The sequence below is a fragment of the Barbus barbus genome (assembly GCF_936440315.1).
Source record: "Barbus barbus genome assembly, chromosome: 4".
In the NCBI taxonomy this organism is placed as follows: domain Eukaryota; kingdom Metazoa; phylum Chordata; class Actinopteri; order Cypriniformes; family Cyprinidae; genus Barbus; species Barbus barbus.
The window spans coordinates 797,926-812,519 of record NC_136732.1 but is presented as its reverse complement, the minus strand read 5'-3'; the positions used below and the strand labels follow the sequence as shown (position 1 = coordinate 812,519).

The 14,594-nt window shown below is 40.8% G+C and overlaps 1 protein-coding gene across 2 annotated transcripts; it reads left to right on the top strand.

Annotated features, from left to right (window-relative positions):
* The first annotated feature begins 846 nt into the window (after positions 1 to 846).
* LOC306861011 (uncharacterized protein) lies at positions 847 to 13,439 on the top strand. Of its 2 annotated transcripts, XM_079403064.1 has the most exons (3): positions 847 to 918; positions 1,074 to 1,164; positions 10,308 to 13,439. In XM_079403064.1, the coding sequence occupies exons 2-3, from the start codon at positions 1,092 to 1,094 to the stop codon at positions 11,306 to 11,308; spliced, it is 1,074 nt and encodes a 357-aa protein (XP_079259190.1). In that variant the 5' UTR covers positions 847 to 918; positions 1,074 to 1,091; the 3' UTR covers positions 11,309 to 13,439. The 2 variants fall into 2 exon arrangements, with proteins under 2 accessions (XP_079259190.1, XP_079259189.1); XM_079403063.1 differs by having other exon boundaries at positions 910 to 1,164.
* Positions 13,440 to 14,594: the final 1,155 nt, after the last annotated feature.

Sequence of the window (14,594 nt, the reverse complement as noted above, 5' to 3'; positions counted from 1 at the left end):
TCTTCAGTGTCCCTTCAGAAATCATTCTAATGCTGCTTAATTATCAGTAATTATTTGTGATCAGTTATTAATAATGGTTTTATTATTGGTATAATGGTTCTCAGTTAAAGAACAGCATTTATTTGAAATAGAAGTACTTTGTAATACATGTAAATATCTTTACTGTCACTTAAATCAATTTAATCAAAGTCCCTTTTTGTATTCTATAATCTTTGATTAATTCAACATTATTGAAGAAAAATATTAATTTATATTTTTAATCTTACCCAAGACTGAATGGTATCACATTTTCCACAAAAATATTGAGCAGCACAACTGTGTTCAACATTGCTAATAATCAGAAATGTTTGTTGAGCAGTAAATCAGTATATTATTATGATTTCTGAAGATCATGTGACACTGAAGACTGCAGTAATGATGCTGAAAATACAGCTGCAGATCACAGAAATACATTACACTTTAACACATATTCACAGAGAAATCAGCTGATTCACATTCTAACATTATATATTTCACAGAACTGTTTACTGTATTTTTCATCACCAAAATAATTAGTATACTCTTTTCCACAATTGGAGCTCTATTACTTAAAATGATGGATGTCAAAATACTGTGTAAATGTCCTGAGAGAAGAGCAGTTTGTGTTATAAATAATAATAATAAATAATACATATACTTTATAAGATAGCACATACAGAGCTGTAAAAACTATTGACTCGCACTGTTTGCATTTTAATGCTGGTTTATCCCTGGATTCTACTATATATAATCTAACACTTGTTTTGTTCTTAACAGGAGCTGATTTTAGACAGCAGCTGTGAACGGGACTTTTATTTCTTTATTTTTGATGAACGGGACTTTTATTTTGGCAGCCGGACGCTGTGACCTCACACTCGCTCTAGATCCGGCGGAAGAAAGGTTTGTTTGTTTGTTTGTTTGTGTTCGTTGGAAAGTGTTCAGGCAGTAATATACTGTTTTAACACGAAGTGTAGAACGACTGAATGGTTGTTGAGTGTAAAGACAGTAGAGAGCGGATGATTGAGCGGAAGCGCTCGTGTGTCTCTTATCTCCAGACGCAGAAGAGAAGAGAGATGGAGATGATTAAACAGGAGAGTGAAGACCTGAGGATTGAAGCAGTGTTCAGCTTGAAACAACAACACACAGGTGGCTTTCATTCTCAAAAGCAGAAATGAATGATATTTCTTGAGGAATGTGATATGAGTCCTAATTAAAGAGCTTGTATTCCACACTTCATCTTGAGATCATGCTGCCTTCAAACAGGTCCTGGGTTTTCTGGACAAGTTGGGCTTTTTATTTTTATTACAATATGCATTCGATTAGAAAAAGTAATACAGAAGTAGCCTAAACAAAACTATTATTTTAGTAACATCAATTTCTGAATCGAAAACAATGAAAACTGTTCGTTTCTTTCATTTTATGTAGGAATTAAAAAAAGAATTGAAAGTATTTGATAATTTGACAGTAATCTTATTAAATATGTCAGGAGTAAAGAGGTTATTCTGCTATTATAAGTGTTATATTCTTCTCAAATGTACATAGCATATTACAGAATATTTGAAGAATATGAATTAAGGCTTGATCTTTCATAATGCATAAATAATTAGATCATGTAAACATTTCATCTGGAGTCGACGTGTAAAAAACTATTTTCATTAAAGATACTGTGCGTTCCTGTTTCACGCTTGGTGCTTTATTTAAATTCTTATGGAACATTATTGTTTTATGTTTTTCAAAAAACAGCCTACTAATTGTATTGTCAATACACGTTTTTTAAAAGAATTGTTTCAAACTCAGTGGCTAACGAGTAATCAATTGTAAACCTATGCCAACACTGGAGAATACTTCAATATGTTTCCAAATGTGACCCTGGACCACAAAACCAGTCATATGATTTATACAACATCTGAAAGCTGAATAAATCATCTTTCCATTGATGTATGGTTTAAGATAGATTTTGAGCCATACAATGTATTTTTGGCTATTGCTACAAATATACCCCAGCGACTTCAGACTGGTTTAGTGCTCCAGGGACACATGTGCTAACTGTTCATCTTGATTTTACTTTACTTTACTTTTAGTCATTTAGCAGACGCTTTTATCCAAAGCGACTTACAAATAAGAAAAAGTAACTAAAACTAAAAGTTAACACTCTGTAATTACTCTATACACACACATTTAAGAAAATAAAGAAATTAAATAAAATTGACAAATGCATACAACAACATTTCAATAATAAACATATAAAGGAAAAAAATAAAATAAAATAAAAAGCGATACTAATATCCTTTGCCGGTGTCCCAGCCCGGTGGAGTCGCCCCGGTAGAGTTGATGGTCTTCACACTAAGAGGCTTCACACGAGGGCTGCCGTGGTATAATAACCTTTTTTATACCTATCTAACAAATCACTGCTAGAATTCAGCTGAACCCACTTTCCTGTTTATCAACTACAAATGGCCAAGCAAGTGCACACACTGACAAGATACGCCATACAGTACGAGACCAAACGCCATGTCAGCAACTCTCATCCCAGTAAACAAAATAAGCTTTAAAAATAAAATTAATTTTAAAATAAATTTTAAAACAAAAATTTAAACCCTCACCTTTGTTTCTCTCTGCTGGCATTTGTAATAAAATGTACTGTACATAAGTTATGTTCTCTTTTGAATGGGAACTCGCACAGCGTGCGTAGAAGACACTACATATGACCGGTGTCTGAAGCACAAGTCTAAACGCATCAAAGAACTTGGCACTGGCCGGTGACAGACTATGACTGGGGTGCACAGTCCTGCTCCTGGAGGGCCAGTGTCCTGAAGAGTTCAGCTCTAACCCCAATTAAACACACCTGAAGCAGCTAATCGAGGTCTTACTAGGAATACCAGAAGCTTCCAGGCAGGTGTGTTGGAACTGGTTGGAGCTAAACTCTGCAGGACATTGGCCCCCTGGGACAGAGTACTGGTGCAGCTGTTAGTATAAAGGGGCACCTGAAGAATACGTCGTCCTCTTGTCTGCCGTGGCAGTGAAAAATAGAAGACTTTCAAATCACATGAGCCAGTATTTTATTCACAATAAAACACAGATAACATAAATGTTCAAACTGAGAAATTATAAAATTTTATGCACAAAATGAGCTCATTTCAAATTTGATGCCTGCTACAGGTCTCAAAATAGTTGGGACAGGTGCATGTTTACCATGGTGTAGCATCTCCTCTTCTTTTCAAAACAGTTTGAAAACGTCTGGGCATCGAGGTTATGAGTTTCTAGAGTTTTGGTGTTGGAATTTGGTCCCATTCTTGCCTGACATAGGTTTCCAGCTGTTGAAGACTTCGTGGTCATCTTTAAATCATAGTCTTAATATAGTGCATAAGTTGATGCAACTGGCCCCATGAGACCTTTTTTCTGTGTACAAGTGCAGAGCACATGGCAGCTGAATGCATGCATTGTGAGGATTTCTCAATTAAAACCTCCGTTCACATCATCCCTATTCTTGAGGGATGTGCATTTGGGTGGAATGCCTTCAACGTTTCAAAGAAGACGCATTCGCAATTTTTCAACTCTCTCTTTAGGAATAGTGCTAGCGTTTGGCTGCTAAGGGGGCTGAAGGCACTAAGCGATGCATTCATGTCTGTTCTCAGTTCTTTGTCAGGCGCAGGACGGTGTGTAGAGACTGCCTTTTAAAGTGGAGTGTTGCAAGGTCTCCTCTCACTTTGAGAGTTGTCCTACTGAGGCATTTGATGAATATCTAGGCGTTAGGCTCTCCGTAAGCCTCCATGCTGAGGCTTCAGCCTTTAGAGCTTGTTTAGGTAGTAGTGCCAGGTGGCTAGGTTCTTTGTGATCTTCCTGAGGTGCTTCCTCTAGAATAGAAAGTCACTAGGTCTCTTCTCACTATAGAGGCTCATCCTTTTGAGATATTCACTTCTGCCTGAATAGCAACTCCAGCTCACTAGGCTTTCTGTGTGCCTCCTTGGAAGATATCCTGACCATAGAACTTAGGCCTCCTCTGTCTTAAGCTCGAGACACACTGCACGATTTTCAGCTGTCCCAGACGAAAGTTTGCGGCCAGCCTAAGTCAGGACCGTTACCTTAAGGACGGGGACTTATTTAGAAGAGCTGAATTTAATGTCAGTCAAGAGGTGACCTGTCAGTCTGTGTCTCGTGTTCCCCCGCCTCATGTCCATATTTGGCCTTTCTGTTCCTGTCCTCGTTCCCTGCTCATTAGTTAATTAGTCCCTAGCCCAAGGGGGTCACCAAGAGGGTCACAGCCTGTGTGGCCGGGCCAAGGCCACAGAACCCCTCGGGCGGTCCGAAAAGATAGGGCCGTGGCCTCCCGAGTCCCCGGATCCGCCCTGGCCTCCCGAGTCTCCTGTCCGGCCATGGCTCCCGGAATGGGCCCCGCCCTGGAGGCCGGTAGCCCTGATCCCGGGAGGCCTCCAGAGCGCCGCCCCCCCCTCCCCTTAGGATGGTGTATGGACACGCCTTCCGGAGGGGTGCGTAATGTCAGTCTGTGTCTCGTGTTCCCCCGCTTCTCATGTCCATATTTGGCCTTTCTGTTCCTGTCCTCGTTCCCTGCTCATTAGTTAATTAGTCCCTAGCCCTGTGTGTAATTGCCCCGCACCTGTTTCTGTTCTTCCTTGTTGATTTCTCCATGTTTATAAGCCCTGTGTTTCCCTGCCCCTGTGTCCGGTATTGTACGTCATATATGTTCGTCCATCCCCCAAGCTCCATGTTCCGTGTGTGTGGAAGTTCAATGAACCTCCGTATTGAATATCTCCGTGTCTCCTCGCTCTTTTGCTCCAAGTGCAACGTGACAGAATACCGGACCCAACAACAGTAAGCGGAGGCCAACCTTTTTTTTGTTTTTGAAAAAGTGTCTTTTTGTTTGTTCCATTTTTTTCCCTCCGCGACATGGATGCCGCCTCCCGCTTCGCCGCTTTAATCCGGGAGGACTTCCTTTTATTTTGATTATGCAGAGGAGTTCTCCAAGTGCAACGTGGCATGACCAAACTCAATCCTGGAGGGCTGCTGTCCTACAAAGTTGAGCTCCAACCCCAATTAACCTCACCTGAACCAGCTAATCAGGTCTCACTAGGCATGCAAAAAACTTTCTAGCAGGTGTGTTGGAGCTGGTTTGAGCTAAACTCTGCAGGACAGTGGAACCTCCAGGACCGAGTTTGGAAATCCCTGTCAGTCAATAAGACACTCGTACCTTTATTTACAGATGCAGTTGTCACACTTCTCTAATAAGTTTCATCTGTGTGTGAAGACGCTGCAGGCAGTGGCGTAGTGCAAATATGTGAATGAATGTTCCAAAGTGAAGTAAACTTCTACAGATTTCCCATGATCAGGGAGTAGAGAGCAATGAACACTGTGAAGGGACCATGTCAATCGCAACACAGGGCTGGAATTGAGAACTGCTGTTGAAGGGGATGTAGTGCCCATTCGAAAAGCAACATATCAGGTTAGGGGTGGGCGCTATGGCAAAAAAATCTTTCTTTTTTTTTTTAATATCACAATTTTATCACGATTCTTTGTCATGTTGGTTATTCTATTTTGCAAGTTTTCTGAGCACTACAGCCAAACTAATTTCCCTATTATAAAGACAAGGCCTTTCAAGGTAACAAAATATAAGAGTGGCAGATATTTAGGCCAAAGTGGGTGAAAATAAAAATCTTTGCCATGTATTTTATCTTTATTAAAAAATAAGAACAAAGATACATCTCAAATAATGTACAAATAAACAGTGCTTTATTTTCAGGAAAATGGGTGATGTATATAGCAGGAGCATTCAAGAAATTGAACAAATATAAAAATATAATATAGATTGATTCCTATTAAAGCAACTATTTTAAAGGTTTTTTTAGTCAAATCAAATCAAATCACTTTTATTGTCACATCACCACAGCACGTGTGCCTTCGTGAGTGAAATTCTTGAGAGCGTGCTCCAGACACTGCAAAAACAATTTACATATAGACATTACCATACATACGTACAGACTTATACAGATGACAATGTGTAATATACACATACATATACTCAGTACACACAGTGTACTATTAGACAGACATACAGTTACCGATACACATTATACACAGTATGTAGTACACATTCTACGTTATATACACACAGTAATATGCGAAGATGCAGCAGATTATATATAAACCGGATGTGCAAATGTCATGGATGTGCATTGGATGGTATCCGGTGCTGGCAAAAAGATTGTTGTATTTGTGCAGTAGTGTACTGGTAGTCCAGTTTGAACTGTATGGGATTAAAGTGCAGTGCGTATACTGTAAAGTGGGATTATGCTGTAGGTATATTAGTTTTGACTGTTCATTAGCCTGATAGCCTGAGGAAAAAAGCTATCCCTCAGTCGGCTAGTGCGGGATCGGATGCTGCGGAGACGTCTTCCTGAGGGCAGCAGAGAGAGCAGTCTGTGGGACGGGTGGCTGGAGTCATTGATGATCCTCCGGGCTTTCTTTATACACCGCCTGGTGTAGATGTCCTGGAGGGAGGGAAGCTCACCTCCAACAATGTGACGGGCAGTTCGCACGACCCTTTGCAGAGCTTTGCGGTTGCCAGCGGTGCTGTTTCCAAACCAGGCGGTGATGCAGCCTGTCAGGATGCTCTCCACAGTGCAGGTGTAGAATGATCTGAGGATGCTGGGGCTCATTCCAAACTTCCTCAGCCGTCTCAGGAAGAAGAGGCGTTGGTGTGTCTTCTTCAGCACTGCATCTGTGTGAGCGGACCATGTGAGATCCTCAGTGATGTGAACACCGAGGAATTTGAAACTGTTTACTCGCTCCACAGGTGTCATGTCGATGGTGATGGGTGTGTGTTCTCTGCTCTGTCTCCTGAAGTCCACCACCAGCTCCTTGGTCTTGTCGATGTTGAGTGAGAGGTGGTTCTCTTGACACCATTTAGTCAGGGTTCTCACCTCCTCTCTGTAGGCCGTCTCATCGTTGTCAGTGATCAGGCCTATCACCGTTGTGTCGTCAGCAAATTTGACGATGACGTTGGAGCTGTGTGTTGCTGTACAGTCGTGTGTGTACAGGGAGTATAGGAGTGGGCTGAGGACGCAGCCCTGAGGAGCACCAGTGTTGAGGGTCAGCGGGGATGAAGTGTTGTTGCCCATTCTGACCACCTGACATCTGCCTGTCAGGAAGTCCAGGATCCAGCTGCACAGAGATCCGTTTAGTCCCAGAGTCTGGAGCTTCTCAACCAGTGTGGCAGGCACTATGGTATTGAATGCTGAGCTGTAGTCCACAAACAGCATTCTCACATAGGTGTTCTTATTTTCCAGGTGGGAGAGAGCAGTGTGCAGGGTGAAGGCAATAGCATCGTCTGTGGAACGGTTTCTGCGATATGCAAATTGTAGGGGATCCAGTGAGTCAGGCAGCACAGAGCAGATGTAGTCTCTGATGAGTTTCTCAAAGCACTTGCTGAAGATGGGTGTCAGAGCAATGGGCCTCCAGTCATTCAAGCATGTGATTTTATTTTTCTTTGGTATGGGCACAATGGTGGATTTTTTGAAGCATGCGGGAACCACAGACAGAGAGAGGGAAAGGTTAAAAATGTCTGTGAAAACCCCGGCCAGTTGGAATGCGCATGCTCGGAGCACACGGCCTGGGATGCCATCGGGACCCACAGCCTTGCGGATGTTCACCCGTCGGAAGGATCGGGTTACATCTGCGACAGAAAAGGAAAGTGCGCTCGCCTCTTCTGCTACAGCCGCGGGAGCGCGCTCTGTGTGGGCGGTGTTGTGAGCCTCGAAACGAGCATAAAAGTTATTAAGTTCGTCCGGTACAGAGGCGGCAATGTTCACAGTAGCTGGTTTATTCCCTCTGAAATCTGTGATGTTGTTGATACCCTGCCACATGCTTCTTGCGTTGTTGGTTTTGAATTGTTCTTCAACTTTGTTTTTATATTGTCGTTTGGCAGCTTTGATTGATTTCCTGAGATCGTAACTGGCTTGTTTGCGATCGTCAGAGTTTCCGGATTTAAAGGCAGATGTCCGCGCTGACAAGGCTGCTCGAACATCGCTGTTAATCCACGGTTTTTGGTTGGGGTAGATGCGGATTGTTTTTGTCGGTACTACATCCTCTACACACTTCCTGATGAAACACGTTACAGTATCTGAGTACGCCTCTATGTCGTCATCAGACGCTGCCCGGAACATGTCCCAGTCCACGTGATCAAAACAGTCCTGTAGTATAGCGTCTGATTGGTCCGACCAGCATTGAATTGTCCTGAGGGCGGGTGCTTCTCGTTTCAGTTTCTGCCTATAAGCAGGCAGGAGCAGAACGGAAGTGTGGTCCGATTTGCCGAAAGGTGGGCGGGGGAGCGATTTGTAGGCGTCCCGGAATGGAGAGTAGCAGTGGTCAAGTACACGATCACCACGCGTGTTGATGGTGATGTGTTGAAAGTATTTTGGAGCTATTGTTCTGAAGTTGGCTTTGTTGAAGTCCCCCGTAACAATAAACGCTGCATCTGGGTACGCGGTTTCCTGCTCACTTATATTCCCGTACAGTTCCTTGAGTGCCTGGTCTGTGTTGGCTTGAGGGGGAATGTAAACAGCTGTGATTATGATCGCTGTAAATTCCCTCGGTAGCCAGAATGGTCGACACAGAAGCATATGAAATTCCAGATCAGGGGAGCAGGAGGATTTAATAGAGTGTAGGTTCCGTTCATCACACCACGAGTTGTTGATAAAGAAACAGACGCCCCCGCCTCTGCTTTTCCCTGTGAGCTCTTTCGTTCTGTCCGAGCGGTGCACGGAGAACCCCGTGAGCTCGATGGCTGAGTCTGGAACCACTGCCGACATCCAGGTTTCTGTGAGGCAAATAATGCAGCAGTCCCTTGTTTCCCGTTGGTATGAGATGCGTGCCCGCAGTTCACAGAGTTTGTTGTCCAGTGACTGAACGTTAGCCAGCAAAATAGTTGGGAGAGGAGGTCGGAGGGGACGGCGTCTGAGTCTGACAAGGACGCCGGCTCTCTTCCCCCTTTTCCGGCGGCGTTTCTTCGGTCGCGATCGTGCAGCCCAGACAAAGGGCTCTGATGCGGTGTCTGTAAACAAGGCGCCGGCGTTCAGGAACTCAAAGTCCGGTTTGCGTTGCGCGACGAAGGAACCAATGTTTAAAAGCGTGTATCTATCGTAGACAGTTATACTGACAACATCTAACACGTGAAACAACAAAATAACAAATAAAACATAAAAAACATAAGAAAAACTGCAGAGTTTTCTTGGAGCTCGCAACACGGCTGCCATGCTCGGCGCCATCTTGGTCAAGAGTAGTGAGAGATTTTTCTCTGTGTTTTGTTGATTTAGTAACATTTAAAGGAAAAATTCACTCAAAAATAAAAAGTCGATTCTGATATAGGTGACAGTCGCATGCAATATCTCATGCAGCCCTAATGAATGCTATTTTGAAGAATGTGGAAAACCAAACAGTCGCTGGTCCCCTGTGATTTACAAAGTATTTTTTTCCTACTATCAAATTCAGTGTGGACCAGCAACTATTTGGTTACTCACATTCTTCAAAGTATCTTCTTTTGTGTTCAGCACAAGAAAGAAATTAATACAGGTTTGGGACAACATATTGAGTGAGTAAATAATGACCTAAATAAAACTTTAAGGTGAACTATCCCTTTAATGATAGTTGGCAACATGTTTAGCACTGTCCCTTTATAGGGTTATTTCAAATGAATGTTCTATAATTAATTACTCACCCCCACGCTGTTACAAACCAGTGAGACCTTCGTTCATCATCGGAACACAAATGAAGATATTTGATTAAATCTGACAGCTCTCAGACCCTCTCATAGACAGCAACACAACTGTAATGTTCCCAGGTCCAGAAATGTAGTAAGCGTATATGTTTGATAAAACAGTCTATATAGCAAAGTGGCCTATGAACTCCTCGCGATTGACTTTTGCAAACTATTTACTATTTTTCTTCATTCAATTGTTTTTCAATTAATTGCATCTCTGACTCCTGGTCTTAGTTCAGCATATCTGGTCCTTGGGTCTTCACTGTACATCCCCTACACTTCAATAATGATGGTGTTTAAATCCTGACTGGAACTGTTCACAAGTACCATTGTAAAGTAATGCTGACTCTATTTTTCTAATATTTTAGACCTGAATGGCAGATTCAGTATTGGTCTATAATAACCCAGTTTTATTGCCTGATGTTAGTTTAGATGTTGTAATACTTTAATCTTAGTTTTGCTCTCTATTGCTTTGAGCCATTAAACTCAATTAACTTCTTTTTGTCTTTTTTCACTTTAGACCTGATCGCAATAAAAGAAGAGAGTCAAGAACTGAAAGAAATAGAAGAGAAAGATCAAAATGAGAGACATGATTTAAAAAAATCCATACCGACTGAAACTAATTCGGTTCAGAAGACCAAACCTCCCAGTTACTTAACTTGCCATGAATGTGGAAAGTGTTTCACACTGAAAGTAAACCTTAATGAACACATGAAAATTCATACTAGAGAGAAGCCATTCACATGCCAACACTGTGGAAAGAGTTTCACGCTGAAAGGAAGCCTTAATAAACATGTAACCATTCACACTGGAGGGAAGCTGTTCACTTGTGATCAGTGCGGAAAGACTTTCAGATATAAAGACACTCTTATTTACCACATGAGAGTTCACACTGGAGAGAAACCGTTCACATGCCAACATTGTGGGAAGAGTTTCTTTATAAAAGGAACCCTTAATCAACACATCAAAGTCCACACCGGAGAGAAGCCGTTCACATGCCAAGACTGTGGAAAGAGTTTCTTTACTAAAGGAACCCTTAATCAGCACATCAGAATTCATTCTGGAGAGAAGCCGTTCACATGCCAACACTGTGGAAAGAGTTTCGTTACTAAAGGAACCCTTACTCAACACTTAACCATTCACTCAGGGAAGCCGTTCACATGTGATCAGTGTGGAAGGAGTTACAAATATGAAGAAAGCCTCAAGTCCCATATGAGAGTTCACACTGGAGAGAAGTCGTTCGCACGTGATCCATCTGGAAATAGTTTCAAATACAATGAAACCCCTAATTCACAGACGAAGAGTGAACATTCAGGAGAGAACAGCTTTGTGTGTCATCAGTGTGGAGAGAGTTTCAGCTGTAAAGTAAGCCTCTACACTCATGTGAGACTTCATACTACAGAGAAGGCTTTCACCTGCGAACTGTGTGGGGATAGCTTTTTACAAACGGGAAATCTCAAGTCACACATGAGAATTCACACTCGAGAGAAGCATTTAGTGAAGAAAGAGTTTCAGATGTAACCCTTGATTCACACTTAAAGTCCTTACAACTGTAAACTGTGTAGGATCATAGAAATGTATTATTAAAGTGTTAATTCACTACTGTAAAGTGACATTTGTGCATATGAATGCTTTGCTATAGCTTAGTTGTTCTCAATGGTTTTTTTTTTGTCCCAAGGCACACCTTTGTGATTATTAAATTCATCTTTGAAACTTGCAGGTTTTTGCATTCACACACAGCTTTATTACACGCTGAAACCTAATATCTAAAAAAGCATAAACTCTGTAGACTTCTGTATTTCTGAGACGAATGCTGCAATGTAAATGAAAGATTATAAATAACAGGATGTGAGTAAAATAATAAAAGTTAGACTGTGTTATTTGATTCATCTTTAGTGAACGCACATAAGTGGAGTCATAATTTAGGTTCAGCCCAACAGCTGAGCTCCTCTCTGAATATACAAATGTGTACTTTCCTGGAACCCAGCTACTTGTCCTTCAGTATCACAGTGTCAGCAGAAACTGGCACTAATTCTCAGATTAAATAATAAAAATGTATAATTTGTAGCCATCAATGTAACCTAGAGTGGTGAAAAACAGACATGCAGTTCGCTCAAATTGAGAGCCATATTGGGCAGATATGAGACCGTTGCACTTGTTTTTAGTGTATTTGAGTCGGTCTCAGTTAAACAAATGTGTACAAACTGTCAGTCTGGAGAGTGGTACAAATCATTACATGTACAATAGTATTTCTGTTACAGAACTCGTTTGAGATTGTTAGTGAGAATATAGGAACCCACCACCTCCTGAAGTCCGCAACGGGACCACTTCAATAGTTAACCATCCACGCTGCTGGAAATGTCTACTAAAACATTGTAATACTGAAACTAGACTCACAAATTTGTTTTGTGACTTTTGTAATCTTGCCATCCTCATACTGGGGAAATCAATCATGTGAAAGCACGTGATGGAGATTTACTAGTAATCTCAGAACCGGCTTTACTGACAAGATGCACTTGATAATCGTATGCAATTTATCGGCAGCCCTACTAAATATAATAAAATCTTATTTTCAGTCAATCGTTCCTTCACTCTAACAACCTCCTCACCTAATTTCTCCCAAATTAGTTTAGTCTCCTTGTCTGTAACTAAAAGAGCAGCGCCATCAGTATATCAAGACATATTTCTCTCACATGCAGCCTGAATATCGTTTAGATATAATAAAAATAACAGCGGACCAAGTACGCTACACTGTGAAACCCCATTATTCACAATTTTACCTTTTGAAAGTATCCTTCCCACTTCTACCTTCTACACTATCCTAGTTATATAGGAAGCCATCCAAGATTTTACTGCACATGAAAAACCCAAAGCATTTACTGTGTCTAATAATATTGAATGGTTTACAGTAGCAACAGCTTTCTGCAGAACCATTACGCACACGTATCAATGTCTTTCCTAATGAAATCTGTCAAATATAAAAAGAAAGTGCAAGTTGAATAAGACTTTCTAAAACTTGAGCGAAAGTCATAAGTTAATTAATTTTACTTAAATACTCATAAATCTGCTTAAACGCCACTTTTTCTATTATTTTAGAAACAACACTCAATATAGAAACTGGTCGATAATTTCCTGGATCCTGTTTACTTCCATTCTTAAATAATGGAATAATTTTTGCTTTCTTCATATCTGCTGGTATTATCCCTTTCTCCAATGAAAGATTTATGATTTATGTGAGAGTAGGTGCAAGAACACTAGCTCCATTCCTTAAAAACCTTGTCAAGTCACCTTTATCTATATAATTGTAAGATGTGATATGATCTCCTCACAAAACCAAACATCAGGAACTCACACAAAACAGATGCCATGCAACAAAACAATACAACTAATCTGGAGAAGAGTTCTCCAAAAAGAGCAAATGACACCATCTTGTTTAAACCTCTCTCATTGCTCATTTACGACCCCTTCTCCCCCACCAGGTTTACTGAAAGTTCAGTAAGCCTACCTACATACCACATATGATGCATTCATGTCAATCTGTTATTTTTCCTCTTCATGTTTAGTATCATTCTAAAGGTCTCTGTGCAATTGGTAAAATGGTCTCAATTTGAACTCAAGGTGAACTCGGAGACACGGCTTTGCGGCAAAACTTAACTCAACAGAAAAGAAAAGAAACTAAAGTAAAAGATGAAAAGAGTAAAGTTTGATGAGACTAGATTGCGTTTCTCCTCTTGGTTTTAGAGGAGCTGTTGGCATGCAAGCCAGAGTACACTGGAACAGCGCTTGAAGAAATCATGGGCAAAAAGCATAATTTGATGGTGTCCTGAGTTTTTAAACCGGGCTGTTGGATATATCCCAAATGGTGTCTTGACCAATTAGACATTGTCTTATCTTGGGCTGTTTCTCCTGCCAATACTTAAATCAACATGCTATCAGTCACATGGTCCGAATTTTCCCGCTCTTGCAGAGTATAATTTTGGACATGATTTTTATAACAAGAATATAATACATTTTACAAAGTACTGACTGACAGAAACGTTTAAAGCATGAATTTTCAAACTCATGAATATAAACCTATAAACTATTCAATAGTTATTCAAAAGACGAGTGAATAGAACATGATAGTCAAATGTGTGGGTTATATACATGATATGGAGTTATGCATAGAAGTCCTTTTAGCATCCTTTAGGTGCATATATCTGTAAAAGACAGTCTCTCTGTCGTTCTGTGAACGTGAGGATGTGCTTTGTGAGGAACACAAGGTCAAAATGTCTAGAAGAAGCCTGGTCTTTGTCCTGGGTGGGGGAAACTACCCAACAAGGTCTCTACTACTGATTTCCCTTATGTGATGGTGATGATGTTGCCTCTTCAATCATTAATCTTGAGTTTCTTGCCCTCAAGTCTCCTTCCTGAGATGGAATTATCAATAAGTCTTCTTTTGTGTTAATGTTTTATGACATTGTCTTGTTGTCCTGGGCAGAAAAGATTGATTCCTCTTTGTGGAATTTGACTCTTTGGGTTGTTTTAACACCAATCTGATCGAATCTGAAATTGTCTGATTCACTCTGATACACTACACTAAGCGATAACAGTGAACAAATAATTGAAAGTATGAGATTTCCAGAATAATCGAATATCTAAATTAATAAACAATCGATATTTGTGATCAATGTTCAATTAGAAATATTGCCTAAATGTAATGATCACTTGATCTGATCACTCAGATTGAACACGGAGCTAGACTAAAATTGAAACTAAATCCTAATAATTGAATTGAACTTTGCAGAAGTGCAAGTAAAATCTGTGT